At 35.5% G+C, this 13,983-nt stretch overlaps 1 protein-coding gene across 2 annotated transcripts in view; it reads left to right on the forward strand.

Annotated features, from left to right (window-relative positions):
- The window catches only part of LOC137486847 (macrophage mannose receptor 1-like), a 34,342-nt gene extending 20,640 nt beyond the window's left edge, over positions 1-13,702 (forward strand). For both annotated transcript variants that reach the window (XM_068212374.1, XM_068212381.1), the window contains exons 18-30: positions 691-758; positions 1,170-1,270; positions 2,008-2,150; positions 3,245-3,350; positions 4,125-4,321; positions 5,815-5,917; positions 6,570-6,802; positions 7,931-8,096; positions 9,471-9,623; positions 11,099-11,215; positions 11,478-11,645; positions 12,711-12,746; positions 13,202-13,702. In XM_068212374.1, coding sequence (XP_068068475.1) covers positions 691-758; positions 1,170-1,270; positions 2,008-2,150; positions 3,245-3,350; positions 4,125-4,321; positions 5,815-5,917; positions 6,570-6,802; positions 7,931-8,096; positions 9,471-9,623; positions 11,099-11,215; positions 11,478-11,645; positions 12,711-12,746; positions 13,202-13,401 — 1,791 coding nt within the window. In that variant the 3' untranslated portion in view covers positions 13,402-13,702. The remainder of the gene's footprint in view (positions 1-690; positions 759-1,169; positions 1,271-2,007; positions 2,151-3,244; positions 3,351-4,124; positions 4,322-5,814; positions 5,918-6,569; positions 6,803-7,930; positions 8,097-9,470; positions 9,624-11,098; positions 11,216-11,477; positions 11,646-12,710; positions 12,747-13,201) is intronic.
- The last annotated feature ends 281 nt before the right edge of the window (positions 13,703-13,983 follow it).

Here is a 13,983-nt window from a genome sequence, read left to right on the forward strand (position 1 = left end):
TATCATATACTACAACACAGTGTTGCACATAGATGTAACTGCCAGTGTAGCTTTGATGGTCCTACCTGATGGTCATGTTGGTCTCCAAAACAGCTTTTCAAAGAAAGGCTTAGACTGGTCCAGGTTAGACTAATCATTCCAACAATCCTTCACGGATTAGTTTTCCTGTACCATGACCAAAGCACAGGAGGGGAATGCTGACAACTTCATAGCATGGATGGTACCTCAAACCTCAGCCATAATCCTGCTTGGTTTGCTAATACCAATGCAGCCACACAATCACCTTTCTGAGCCACATTATTAGATGTTTGCTTTTATTATGTGGGAAAGGATATGATGGGAGGAGAGCTCAGACAGCTTGAGACACAAGAATTCCATAGCTGCTTACAACCAGGAAAGTATCAAAAATTTTATACTTAATGTTTTTCTCAAGTCTTCTATGACTTTTTCTTTTTAAATTGAGAACGGAACTTTAAAAATTTTGATCATGCCAGTAATTCAGCCAAAAGTGGGAATGTATCAACAAAAATAATAATAAAGCAGAGCTATAAGCTGTATGGTATCTCAGGTGACTGTGCACAATCATTTAAAGAATATCTATTAATTTATTTGCTTCCATAGCACAATATTTACATTTTTTATTAGATGACAAATATTATAAAACACTAATTAAAATATTTTTATGTTTAGATCTTAAAAAATGGCAAACTGAACTCATATCTCATAGGATTAATCCAGAATGCTGATCAACAGTTCAGGTAGGTAAATAAGATACATCAAGACAATTAAAGAGCAGTTGTAGGAGTATTGTACTGCCAGAGTTCCTTCTGGAGGAGCCACTGCAAAGGAGTTAAATGAAGATTCAGAGAGTGATAATGTTTGTTGAAATGTGTGCTCTCTCTCCCTTGGTTAAACTACACTGTACAAACACAGTTCTAAATGGAATTTTTGTGTGCTATGAATATGTCGATATCTGTTAAAAATAAAGGTATTTTTGTCTTTGACTTGATATGCAGGGATTTCAATATATAAGGTCTTTTAATCCTAATGGAAACTCAATTTACAGAGATACTCAGCTGTAATTTTTTAAAAATATTTTTAGTATGTTAAGGAAGATTTTTCTCAACTGTTTCATGGACATTGTCTCAGCAACCACTACTGTTTTTCAGCTGGATGAGTGGAAGCCCAGTGCACTACGCAGCTTGGGCACAGGGTGAGCCCAACTTTGCACTAGCTCAAGAAAATTGTGTGGTTTTAAATAAAAAAGATGGTGAGTTACACGACTATGGTTTTTAAAGTAATTTTATGGCTGCTGCTCTTGCATTGTTTGTTTAAAATCTCTCATCAATTTTCACCCATTCTTTAACAGAAATCTTGAGAAATATGTATTATAAAGAGTAGTTGTTATATCTGAGGTTTCTTCAGGGGCAATATTATCCATAAAATTGGAGTGTAAGAAATTGATTTTAATGGGGAATGCAATGGCAATTTCGTCACTGATGTTTCAGCTGCACAAAGAAAATGTTCAATTCAAATCAACAGCAATTATTTTTTAAAATCATTAAAATTAGATAATAGTGAATCAAAAATATTTCTTAATAATAAAAAGTATTTGAATTTATAATAATGGTTTTATATTTTATTTTTTTATAATTAGATAATATTTTTAGTAATAAGAGAATAGTTAGCAAAAGAATAGAACATACACAGTTTCACATTCTATAGTTTTTTCACTGATTAAGCATTACTTGACACTTGCATCTTGCAGTGCAACAAAGCTGTTTGGGAAGGTTTTTCACTGAGAGGCCATCTCATCTGGCCACCTCCCCCAGTCACAGCAGGACCAAAGTGCCCCTGTATACAGGGACAATGGGAAGCAGAGTTGAGCTAATGCAGGTTATCCCACATTCCCAAGAAGATTGCTTCTGAACTTCAGAAACCAATTCACTTTCCCACAAATTTCAATCTTATTCAGTGTCTTAGTCCCTAAACTTTAATTGATTTCAGGCTTGTGGAATGATGTCAACTGTGGTTTTTCCAATGGCTATATCTGTGAGAGGCACAGAAGTTTTATAAATGCAACCTTTCCTTCAGTAGTACCTTCAGCTCCTGGAGGATGTCCTGCAGATTGGATTTTATTTAAAAATCAGGTATGATACTTTCATCTAAGCACAATTATATTACTGCTTGGGAAGGTACTTAAAGATATACCAGAGGCCTTTTGTCAGTTGTCAGTTTTGTCAGTTGCATTAAAAAATGAACCCATTGGCTAATTACTGCAAAATGGTGGTTTTACAGATCTTTGTTTTCTTGAGAAGTGGTCACCTGAGGCACACTGGGAAAACTGTTACATTTTATATATGTTTCAAAAAACTGAAGAACTGAATTCATCTGAAAGCACTGGGCATAGCACAAAATCAGTCATTTGAGATGGAACAAATAAGAAATAAGGCAAAGTTGTTCCAAACAGACTTCAATGCAATGCTTGCCTCTTCCCAAAAGGGACAAACTTGATGTGCTTAATAAGCATATTTTCTCTTTTCTAATATATACAACATTGTTATGAAGGCACCCACAGATATCACACCAGGTGAGTTGATGCCAGGTTACAGTAATCAAAGTTATTATTTTCCACAAACCTTGCAAGATAATTCTCTGACTGTGCTACTGGCATGATACAGAGCAGAGGGTGAGCTGCAAACATGGAGAGGGCACACGAGGCACACTGGTAATTATCAGAACCTTTGAGGGTGTATTGGTAATGGGATGGCTACACAGTTTTTAAATGAGTCATATTCTTCCATTAATAAGAGACCTGTATAATTAAGAAGGCTGAATGGACACAAGAGTACTCTGACCACAGACACTAGGTCAAAAAGGGTTTTCAGGAAGTTCCAGCAATTCCACACCTGGGCTGGGTTTTTCCTACAGAGTTAGCACTTTGTCTTTTACTTGTGGTGGTGCACGGCTTCTTGAAATCTCTGAGTTAATTATAACATTAGATTCTCATCAGACTCCTACCGTGGTTTGTAAATAACTATTTGAGTTTTGTTGTAACTTTCTCAATACCTTGCAGGAAGACAGAGAGCAAATTTGAAACTTGTTTTGACTTGGCTCCAGATCCAAATTAACTGAAAAAATATTTTGGGGGTCTGAATTAGGCTGATTTTTACTTAAACTAGCATAATTCATACCTAAATTCTTTGTCCTGTCACTCTAACAGTCTATACTTATTTTTCCCTAGTGTTACAAATTTTTTGGCTCTGGCTATGATTACTGGAGTACTGGAAGAAGAGTTTGCATGAGCCTTGGAGGAAACTTGGCCAGCATACCTAATGAACAAGTTCAAGGTATAGTGCAACACCCCTTATGTAATAGAGAGACATTACTTTGTATACATTGGACATTTCCTGCAAAGAAGGCAAGTGTCAGTATGTAAATATATGCTTTTTATAATTTGTAACTTCAAATTATGGTTATATGGCCATGGCATGAAATGTTTTTAGAACTGAACAATCTGTTTTGGCATGCTAGTGATGCTAAGGATTGCTTCCTCATGTTACATTTAAAGTGTCTTACATTATTTATAGGCATGAATTAGGATAAAATTAAAAATCTTAATCTGGCATTTATGGCTTTAGGCACAGAGTAAAAAACAGAATGCACGGTCTGTTTTTGCCAGAAATAGAATGGGATATGCTTCTATACTTCTTCCTAAATTCTGCAACTTTATTTAGTAGAATGTCAGAGAAAGGCATATTTTCACCTTGCCTGTGTTCCCTGGCTTCCATTTGCAGCTGTACATATTTCCATCAGTCAAGTCGCTCATCCTTTCTGCTGAAATAAGTGAACTCTTTAGCTATCATGGTGGTCAGACAGGCTTTTTTTCCCCTCTTTCCAATCTTGCTTCATTGTTCCCAAATACTGTGACTCTTTGAGATTTTTCATGGGCAAGGTCTTGGCATAACCTTGAAATAATGAACTCTGGTAAATTTTTGATGAAATATAATTAAGATGTTTTTAAAGACTTTAATGAGAAAAAACATTTAAGTATTTGTTTATGAGTTGATGTTTTGACTGATCACATGACACATTAATTTTCTCCTCTATTGGCTTTTTTCTAGCTTTTCTCACTTACCATTTGAAGGATGTTTCAAATGATCTTTGGATTGGCTTGAATGATATGCTCAGTGAACTCAACTTTGTTTGGTCTGATGGAAGTGCTGTCTCATATACAAACTGGGCTAAAGGTTCCCCAAAACTTGTAGAACCTATTTTGTATGACAGTCTGCATCCAGAAGATGGCCTAAATCGGCAACAGGTAAATACTGGTCAGTGTTTCCCATCAAGTTTAAATCTGAGGAGCAATGCCACTCCCAGTAAGCAGCTCACTTCACTACAGACCTTGCCCCAACCTTCTCCATTGTTTGGTCATCTATCTTTACACTGGGACTAGACAGAAAACGTTTTGGTGTTTGAGTATTCTAGCTATTTCAGAGCATAAAATGGCATTGTTGTAATTTTGTCTAAGTATTAGGCAAAATTGCAGCAATGGACAGATTGAATAAAAGGTTGGATATATTGAATAAAACTTTCTTTTTCAAAGTAAATTGTTAATTTTTCAGAAAATATAAATGCAACATTAGAATTTTATAAGTCAACACACAATTACTTTCATGTCTATGAAGGAAGGAGAAGAGGATGCAAGAGGAAAGAGTTCAGCATTTTAACTTTTTCCCTTTTTAAAATTGTAATTGAATTACTAAGGGCCAGTAGATGTCAACTACTTTCTAAACTCATCAAACCCTCTCACTGCTAGCACTTAAATAAAATCTCATAATGCTGTAAATAAAATAGCAGTCTACATAACCATACCAATACAGACTGATTTGCACACCCACATTGCCTATCTTCTATTTATTTCTATATCTTGCTTTCCAAACTTGCCCTTCACAATATGTCATTCCACTAATTGTCCATTCTCCCATCATTTTTGTATCCATACCTTTAGAGAAGTCAGGGATCTGGACAACCAGCTTAATCTACACCTGAGCCAATTCATGTTGCTCTTCCCCATGTAGACATTGGTCAAAGCATGCAGGAAGACATAAATGACACTGCACAAACCATAGCTCCACTGCAACTCTAATAACACAGGAAATACCAAGCAGAAAAAAAAAAGCAAAGGGACATCCTACTTTTCTCCTTCACCTTCATGACACTAACAGCTCTCTCCTTCAGAGGATCCTTTTCAAAGGCCCAACAATTAATTGCTCCATGGCAGCTTAGCAGAGGAGATTGCAGCTTGTAATAAACTTGACATTTCAGCTTCTTAAGCTGATCTCGAGTAGCTGAAAGAGAAATTCTAATAACTAGAGCTGATGAGAGGTCTGCCAAGGACTGCAGTCTAGGTGGTTTTGTCAAGAATCAGAACTATTTATAGCTGTCTGCAAGTGAAATACAAAGCACTACCTCCATTTCATTCTTATTCAAAACCTTACTGATAGTCACTCATTAGTTGAGTTAGATAATGTGGAAGAAATTTCTTGAAAAGAATAACATCTTTCAATTATTTCTCCTGGAAAATAACTAAATTAGCAAGCAGGCTGAGCTGAAGAGGGTATGACAGGGGAACTGGCCACCACACGGGAGGTCAGAAAGGACAGAGAAGGATGAATGAAAGGTATTTCTAGAGTTGTAACACACCCTACAACATCAGAACTAAACAAAATCCAAACCTGAAACTATTCAGTTATAGTACTTTGTTTTATAACTTCTAATATGCATGTATATTCTTTTCCTTATTTCCAACAGTTTGACTGTGTTTCTCTGAAGAGAGGTCCTGCTGATGACACAGGAAAATGGAATAATGAGGAGTGCTATAAGTACAGAGGGTATATATGCCAGAAGGATAGTGGTAAGCTCTGTATTGTTAATCTTGAAAATTATAACATAAGGATTAAAACAAATTTTCTTGTTTAACATACTTTATTTCAGTTTAGTTTTGGTTTTGTTTCATTTTGTTTTGGTTTTTAGGTAAAGGATCAGTAAAACCTAAGGGCCCATCCTGCCTCCCAGTGTTACTTAGCAATGTTTTTGAGAAAACATAGCAGAATAAACAAAAAGAAAATAATTTTATTTTTAAAACTGTAATTTAATAGATGAAGCCCAAAACCATTTTAATTACATATATTCATAATGATCTATAGGGTATCAAAACTAGTAAGCTTAACCGTATCCATATAAACCTGATAGTCATTAAGCTGCAAAAAGTATTTTAAAAGCAGGCAGGACAGGTGTGTTATTTTTGAATGATGGGATAAATTCACCTCTGCAATGTAAAATACTGTGCATTTACTGATTCAAAATTGTCAGGGGTTGAAAATATATTTCTTTTATCAGAACTGTTGTTTTGATGCTATATTTAATTATAAACAGCTTAGGAGAGCCATTCCATTAGTAATTTTATATTAGGTTTGTAAATAACAATGTTACTCAATTGCTCAAGGCAATTTTGTGACTCCAGATTTAACTGCTCATGGGACTTTTTTTTTTCCTTTTTCCTACAGATCCTGAACTTTTTAAATCACCAGCAACAGTACTGGACTTTGCTTTTGACCCTTCCAGTGGGATTAGCTATTCTGTCACCCATTCCAAAATGAACTGGGAGGAAGCACACCAAAACTGCAATAGCAATGCCTCAGAACTTGCCAGCATTTTAGACCCATATAGCCAGGCACTGTTGTTCCTACTTGCAGAGGAATGTGGAGAGCCTCTGTGGATTGGTCTTAACAGCAACATGGTAAGAACAAAGGCATTGCATACATGCAGTCAGGCTGACACAGAACCTGATTTTACTTTATGCTCTCACCTTGTTGCCCACTGGGATTTCTGCCAATGTAATGCTGAAAACAGCATGTTAACATCAATGTAGCAGCCATTTGCACTGGAAATATTATTCAAATAAGACTCATACAGTAGAGATTTCCTTTAGCACAAGGAAATGTTCCTGTAAAACCAGTATACAACAGTGTAAAGTGTTGTTTGGAGTAGTTTAAAGTATCTCGGATATAAATTTTAAAATTTCCTACGTTTTGAATTGATTTTAATCTAAAAGTGGTTCCAGGCACAATGTATCTCCTGCCATGTGTTTATGTACTTCAGTGATCAGTAACAAGGTATCAGAGGTCACACACCTGACACCTGTGGTGGAACGATTTTTATGTGTGTGTTTATGCTCACACATTTTACTAGAGTGGTCTTATTTATGATAGCAATAGCAAACCACAGCTGTGAACAGAAACTGGGGTAAATACTAGTAAAGGGGATATTGAGCCTATATCATATGGTACATATTGACCACGGCTGTATTTTTTTTTAATTTGAAAATGCATTTGGCGTAATTGCTCCCATTAGAAGTTAGAATATTATGGAAAAATAATCCTTTCTGTTTGTGAGATGTCTACATCAGTTGTATGACAGGAGAGGGTGAACATTTGGATGGTAGGTGTGTTTTGACATGCTACACTCTTCATCATGAATCACAGTCACGACAACTACAACAAAAGCAATGGTGATCAGAGCTGCTTAAGGGCACTCCCACACATACTCCCATTCTCCATGCAGATGTTTGAGTGGTCATACCAACATGGTATCTTATCTGACTCCTAGTTTTATGTCTTTTCTCATGCTGCCCCCCTTTTTTCTCCTTCCATTTCCTAATGCTTGAAAAATGCTCTGAATTAATGTTAGATATTTTTTGGAGGCGTTCACATTTGTGGATGACAGACACTTAGCATTTACAAGCTTAGAAGAGGCACTAGTTAGCAGATGATTCTACAGAGTTATGTGAGAGTCCTCTTGAGGATCCTGTATGGTAGCTGTGTCACTGTAAGCAAATGTGAAATTACCATATAGTTTTTACTTCCAGACCAATGGCAAGTATCAATGGATTGACAGGTGGAGTTTAGTTTACAGCAAGTGGGCCAGTGGAGAACCAAAGCAGACATTAGCATGTGTCTACCTAGACACTGATGGCACCTGGAAGACAGCTTCTTGCGAGGAAAAATTCTTTTCTGTCTGTAAAAAATCAGATGGTGAGTAACTCCATGCATGCATCATGACTAGAGGCTGTATAGTGCAATAAGCCACTGGAAAAATATTTTGTTAATACATTGGTATACAGGAAGACAGGATTACCTAATTCTAAATATTGACATGAATTCTTTCCAAAAGTTAATTGATTCATAGTAATTATCAAAAGCCTAAGAACCAAAGCATTGAATATTCACTTTTTAAACTATTCACCCTACTAGGAAAAGTAATTCACTTGCTATAAGTTATGTTTTTATTAGGCATTATAGGAAATTCTGTAAGCAGTTTGGGGTACCAAAGTTTGAAAAGCTTCTCTGTCAACTTGGGTTTTTAGATCACCGGGTAACAATAATTTAAAGAAAAGATTGAAGTTGGACAAAAGACTAAGAAACCAAAGACTAAAAGAAACCATACTATCCATACTAAATATTAAAAAATTAGTTTTACAGGATGGAATTTAATTTTTCTATGTGTCTGATATGAGTTGGAAAGGGGTAACAGATTTAAATACAGCAAGGAAAGCCTTCTATTTTTATCAGTACAAAAGTCTTTAATAAATTCTCTGGAGAGATCAGCAAATCACCATCACTACAGCTTGCTAAGAACAGACAGCACTAATATCTGTCAAAAACAATATATCAGCTTCATGTCACCTGTGAGCACAAAGATGAAGTAAATAACCCCTTTGAAAGCCTTCCAAGCACAATCTTGTATAATTTATATGGAAATAAGCATAAATATTATTTCAAAATTTAGCTATATTCTTGAATTTTTTTAACTTTATGGAAGATCTTGAATCATTAGCAGATTTAAATCACATGGCAAATTATGTTCTCAGATGTTTTAATATGACAAAAAACCCTCACAATTCATATATAATGTCTCTTTTCACTTTATGATGCTGGAAATCCCATTTGAGAGCTAAGTATTCCATAGGGGGAAGCAACAGACTGTAGAAGACTTACAGGAAGAAAAGGTAATCTGGCAGAATACATAGTTTACATACCATCTGCATTTATCTACCCATCCAAAATCTTCTTATTATATCAGTCACCATGGAATGTATTCAGGAGGCAGTTTAATAAAAAGTCCTGCAAGCTATGCTTAATTATACCAACACTTTCATTCACAATCACAGTTTCTACTCTAAGGTTTTATAAGGTTTTGATACGGTCAAGTCACATTGATAGATAAATATGAAGGAAAATATTGTCTCAAACAGAAAGTCAGAACCATATTGAAGCTCTTCTTAGAACAGGCTTTATTTCCTCTAAGATTACAAACCTAACATAGTCATTTAGTTTTGTCATACTAGTATAATGGGAAAAACAAGTAATATAAAACAACTGGACTCCGACTACCTGATCTCTTATCAGTAATGGCCCCTACTGAACCCCCACAACTTCCTGGAAAATGCCCTGAATCAAGAGGACACAAATCTTGGATACCTTTCTCTGGTCACTGCTATTACTTTGAGGCCTCCAAGAAAAGAAGTTGGTCTCAAGCTCACAAGGAATGTGCCCAATTAGGTGAGTGTTTAGTCTTAGAAAGATTGATGATGTAATTAAACACATAAAATAATGGATAATATTGCTAAGTAAACCTAAAATTGCTTTAAAACTTCACATTTAATGCTTTTTTTGGTTGATTTTCTGAGCATGCTTTTACACAATAAACGTAACCTTTGTCAGAGACATCAGCTTCTCATAACTCAAATATCAGGTGAAATATGAGTACCTCAAAAACATTAAATTCCTACTAGTTTTATGGCAAAAAAAATAATTAGGTAGGGAAATAAACACTTTTACAGACCCACTAAGGCACAGGCTACAGGATTGGCTTTCTCTTCCCCAAGCAAAAGGGACTCCACATGCAGTGCAATTTGGGAGACACAAAGTCATAGGATAGTTGTGTTTGTTAGTTCTAGGGCACAGTTCATTAAGTAGATCTCAGTGGCTGGACAACAAATGAGATGAAGGAGCTGTTTATATTTCATGAACCAGTAAGACACACCAGCTGGGTGTGCTCACCTGCTCTGGAACAGCCCCATGCTGCCCCCATGAAAAGAAGAGCAGTACCTTCATCAGGGAAGGGAAAAGACACTTTGCTCCAAATTTCTGAGAACTGGTGCAATGCAACACATATTTCAGTGTGAGTAAAAATAAAAACATCCTATGCATTTCTAAAGGCACTTCCTCATATATCTGAAAACATTGACCTGTAACTGAGTAAACATAAAAAAAAGCTTTGTAAAGTCATTTTGCTCTACAGCTGCACGACAATTCCTGGAGTGGTTTTGTAGAAAGATAAATCACGAAACTACTACAAAAAGTAAACATTACACTAATAACCAGGATCAGAGGTTACAATTGGACGCTGCTCTGTGTTCTAATTTGCTACACTTTTGCCTGCCTGTTTCCCACTGGCCAGGCCAGGAAAGTGGTCATTTCCTTGCGTTCCCAACAAAGCTTTGTGTATTTGCAACACCAAGGCATATGACAACTATAAATCAACTTCTGGACATCTTCTGGACTGCAACTTCCATCTGCTGACACATCCTACCTAACCTGTTATCATCAGGCACTGCCAAAACTGCTGCCCAGCCACTGATGAGGGACAGAGCTGTAGTGGCAAGAGGCATGGTGGTCACTACATCACGTGTACGTGTTTCAGCTTACTAACACCACAATCTGGGATGTGGTCGGGCCTCTCCAAAAAGTATTGCAGGAGAGCAATTGTTCTTCTCTAAAATAGCAAAGACTAAAAAAATCCAGAAAATTTCAGAAAATCCATATCTTTGTGCAGATTTGCATCCATACAACACACAGTCATGCTCAAAAAAAAAAAAAAAATACCATACAGTGATATAATACCCACAATAAGACTAGTGAACAATATAAAAGCATTGGTATATTTTACATACTTTTGCATATCTTTTATGTGTTTATTGACTCGAGCTCTAAGAAAATGACCCACTGTGATGTACTCCTTAATATTTTTTCAGGTGCTGATTTGGTATCGGTAGGAGACTATAGTGAAACAAAGTTTCTGTCAGAAACCATTAAGATACTCCATGGAAAATCACTGAACTTTTGGGTAGGGCTAAAGAAAAGTGACAGAGGTAATATCTTTTATCACATTACCCTATCAAATGAAATTACATGTTATGTTCAAAAGAAATCAACTTTGTACATTTGAAAGTACATCTACATATATAAAAATTACACAAAGTTTATTTCAAAATATGCCTAAATGTGCTTGAAATTATATTTGAAACATTTAACTTACTATTCATGTTATACATTTTTGTTTTCTCCATTACAACTCATTCTATTTGTATAGACCCATGTATTTTATACATACATGTTGATTTTTAATATTAGGACAGTGGGTATGGACTGATAAATCTGCAATGGATTTTGTCAACTGGCAACTGGGAGAACCATCAAACCGAAGGCTTAAAGACTGTGGAGAACTATGTGCATTGTCTGGCTCCTGGAATGCCAACCTCTGTTCTTTCAAAAAAGGATATATCTGTAAAAAAATTAAAAGTAAGTAGTGTTTCTAATATGTTAAGGTTAATAATGTCTAATAATGCATTTTCAGCGTACAACACAGAAATGTAAAATACTCTGTGTGCAAAACCAATTGACTCGAATGGCTGCCTAAATTCTGACAAGCCCCACATGGCTTCCAACTGCCTTCTCAAAAGGCTGAATCTCCCCTACATCCTCTAAAACTACCATCAGCCCTGTGCAGCCATCATAAATATTCAGGCCCCTGAGTTTAGGTGAAAGCTAAGCTCAAAAGCAAAATTTTGTCTAATTATAGCTGAATGTAATCTCAAACAAAATCTTGTTCTGATGAGTGCAATGCAAACTGCCTTGTAGAAATGCTGGAATTGGTGATTCCTTTCCTCACTGACCACTGATCTGATGGATTACAGGAATACCATGGCAAACATTCTTGTGGCACTCTTTATCTACAGTATGATAGAATCATGTTTAATAAAATACTGGTAGTATCCTGATAGAAAAATTATCATCTGTAAGAAAATGCATAAATTAGATTACCAACTGAGATTAAATCAAAGTAGTGCAGAACACAGACATTTTGTTTGGTTAAACTTCATATTTCTGTTCACGTTTGTTTTACCTGCTAAGTTCAGGAAGAGCAATTACCATAGGAAGCACATCCACATGGAACGGCTGTCTCTCACAGAGGGGCTACAACAATAGAAAAGTCTTTTCAGCTCACGTAAAATGCTCATGATGCACTGATAACACTCAAGACCTCCTTTCAGGAAACACCTTAAAATGACTAAGGATACTGTGGGGAGATTCTCAGAAATAAACATATTTGAAAACACTTTTTGAAATAACAGAAATCTGTCTCTACATATTGTTTTGGGTATCATGACTGAGGAACTCAGATGCTCTTGGGATGAAAGACCCAATCATCCTGCTAGAGTTTTACACACGCTTAGTTCCATCCATCTGGAAGATTGTCACCAACACATGAATTCAGGGGGAATTGTCAGAACCACTGGTACTTAGGAACTTTGAAATGCCTTTTTTTAAGCATTCAGAATAAACTTTTTTTTTTCCTTTCAAAAGCTCCTGAAAACAAAGAAATGTCAACAGAAAATACAGGTAAGCATACTTTCTTTTAAGTAGAATAATAAGAGCATGCTAAAATAAAACAGGAATATAATTACATAATTTCACAGTATTTGTTTTGAGTAAGTTTAAAAATAAAAAGTCCATAAAGTTTTACTCTGTATCTCAATATAGGATATAGAGGTTATCCTGAAGTAAATATCGATTTACTTTCATGTTTATATTTTAAATATTGGGCTTTGATCAGATTTAATTCTATTTTGTTTGGTATTAGTAAAAAAAAAACAACACCCCCCCCCCAAAAAAAAAAACAAAAACAAAACAAATCCAAAAATAAACAAAAAAACTAAAAAACACCAAAGCACATGTTGAACTAAAAATCTACATGCACATTGAATTTTTTTGCTTTCTTGTTATAGAAGTCTCATATATTACTAGATTCTGGAATCTTTTAACCTCAGAGGTTATTCCATTGTATATCCTTACAGAAAAGAAAATGGAGAAAGTACTTTCTGCTGGCATCATTTGGATGTTTGTTCTTCTAGCCCTTTCTATAGCTGGAGCTGGAAGTATAACTTATTTCTGCTTGAGGAGGAAAAGACAAAACTTGCCACATATTTCAACCAGAATGAGTGGATCAGAAGCAACTGTGGATATTCAAGTAAGAGACACAAATTCAGACATGTAGTCTGACCAAATGCCATGTGATTCAACTACCAAAAACTAGGGTATAAATCATGAAATCTTACCCCAGCTTTGTGTTTTCCTACCCAGACAATAGTCTCCTTTATTCTCAGATACACATACATCTTTCAAAATTCCTTCCAAAGTGTTATAGAGTTGTTTATTCTGGGGAGTGTATATGTGTTTTTAATATAAATGGGCATGGCTGAAAAGATGGTTCCAGAGATGTTATGGGGAAAGTCTAACAGATATTTATGTTGGGAAAATTACTTTATTTAGCTTAGTGTAGTAATTCTCCCTTTTTACACACAGGGGAAGTCATTATTCATTATTTTAAATTATTTTTCCCTGTGTGTTACTTCAGTGGTATCTAGACTATTATGGGAATCACAGAATCACAGAATTAACTAGGCTGGAAAAGACCTTTAAGATCATCAAATCCAACCTATGAAACACTGCTTATTTCAGGTTTTCAGCTTCATAGTTTATGATACTATCTTTTCATTCATGTAAAAACTGTTATGATACCTGCATCCGTGCATTATTATTTGTTTACAAAAAAAAAAAAAAAAAAAAAAAGAAAATT

Source organism: Anomalospiza imberbis, chromosome 1 (genome assembly GCF_031753505.1).
Source record: "Anomalospiza imberbis isolate Cuckoo-Finch-1a 21T00152 chromosome 1, ASM3175350v1, whole genome shotgun sequence".
Classification (NCBI taxonomy): Eukaryota; Metazoa; Chordata; class Aves; order Passeriformes; family Viduidae; genus Anomalospiza; species Anomalospiza imberbis.